The sequence below is a fragment of the Amphimedon queenslandica genome, unplaced genomic scaffold (genome assembly GCF_000090795.2).
Source record: "Amphimedon queenslandica unplaced genomic scaffold, v1.1 AMPQUscaffold_2783_Cont25216, whole genome shotgun sequence".
Lineage (NCBI taxonomy): Eukaryota > Metazoa > Porifera > Demospongiae > Haplosclerida > Niphatidae > Amphimedon > Amphimedon queenslandica.
The window spans coordinates 1-1,335 of NW_003556883.1; the positions used below are offsets into that span (position 1 = coordinate 1).

The 1,335-nt window shown below is 43.1% G+C and overlaps 1 protein-coding gene across 1 annotated transcript; it reads left to right on the top strand.

The window, feature by feature from the left end:
• Positions 1–6: 6 nt before the first annotated feature.
• Positions 7–1,320, top strand: LOC105316252 (neurogenic locus notch homolog protein 2-like; the record flags this gene model as incomplete). The annotated part of the gene is made up of 1 exon (XM_020008353.1): positions 7–1,320. A coding segment is annotated over one exon (1,314 nt), but the record flags the coding sequence as incomplete, so codon positions are not given.
• Positions 1,321–1,335: the final 15 nt, after the last annotated feature.

Sequence of the window (1,335 nt, forward strand, 5' to 3'; positions counted from 1 at the left end):
TCTCCTTGTCTCAATAATGGAACCTGTAGCAATGGAAGGGATTCCTTCACTTGTGTCTGCAGCTCTGATTTCATTGGTCGATTCTGTGAACAGTCGGCCCAGTTCCAGGGAGGTTGTTCCAACAATCCTTGTTATAATGGATCAACCTGTACAGAGACAACTAACGGGTATACATGTACATGTTCAGTTGGATTCACGGGCCCTAACTGTCGGTTCCCTCTTAATAACTGTGAGCTGGAATACTGTAGAAATGGCGGTACTTGTGAGAGAGGACTGTATGGAGCTTACAACTGTCTCTGTCCATTTGGTTATGGTGGGCAGTATTGTACTGAACTATTATCACTCTGTCATTCATCTCCTTGTCTTAATGGAGGTACATGTATCGGTAACACATCCTCTTATACATGTACATGTACTCGAGGGTATTACGGAGATACCTGTCAGTATCCCATAGTTCCAACTGATCTCTGTACTACACTCTCTCCCTGTAACTCTACATCAGTCTGTAGTCCAGGGTCTGGTAACTATACTTGTGTCTGTACTGATGGCTCAGGAGGTGATGATTGTTCATTAATGTTACCTTCTCCTTCTCCCTGTGACTCTAATCCTTGTCTCCATGGCGGCCAGTGTACCAATAACAGTCCACTGTCCTTCCAGTGTACCTGCCCTGTGGGGTACACTGGCCCAAACTGTGAGGATGACATTAACGAGTGTTCCCCCAATCCTTGCTCCAATAATGGCATCTGTTATAACGGGTTCGGGAGCTACATATGCACCTGTATCACAGGATTCACTGGACGTGAGTGTCAGATACAGTGTCCTGCTGGTCACGATGGAGAGAACTGTGAGATTAACATCAACTACTGTCGACCTGATTCCTGCAGTAATGGAGGCTCCTGTATAGAGACTGATAATGGATATACCTGTACATGTCCACCATCTTATACAGGACCTAACTGTAGTGTAGCTAATGATTGTAATGTCAATACATGCACTAACAGTGGGCAGTGTACTAATGACACTACTAATGGGTTTAGATGTACATGTAGAGATGAAGAGATGAGAGATGATCACTGTAGACTGAATACTGTTAGTTTTAATGGAGACCAGTCCACTCCTAGTTATAGAGCTTATGGATCAATTGATTTCAGATCAAACGGTGATATTCAGTTTGATTTCTCAACTCAGTCAAGTAACGGAGTGTTACTGTTCAACACACAGCATCAGGGAGGGATCAGTGCTGATTTCATATCAGTGGAGATCAGTGGCGGGATCCTATTAATTAAATATTCATTAGGAGGTGCTGATAATATTAATAATGTCACTATATTATCA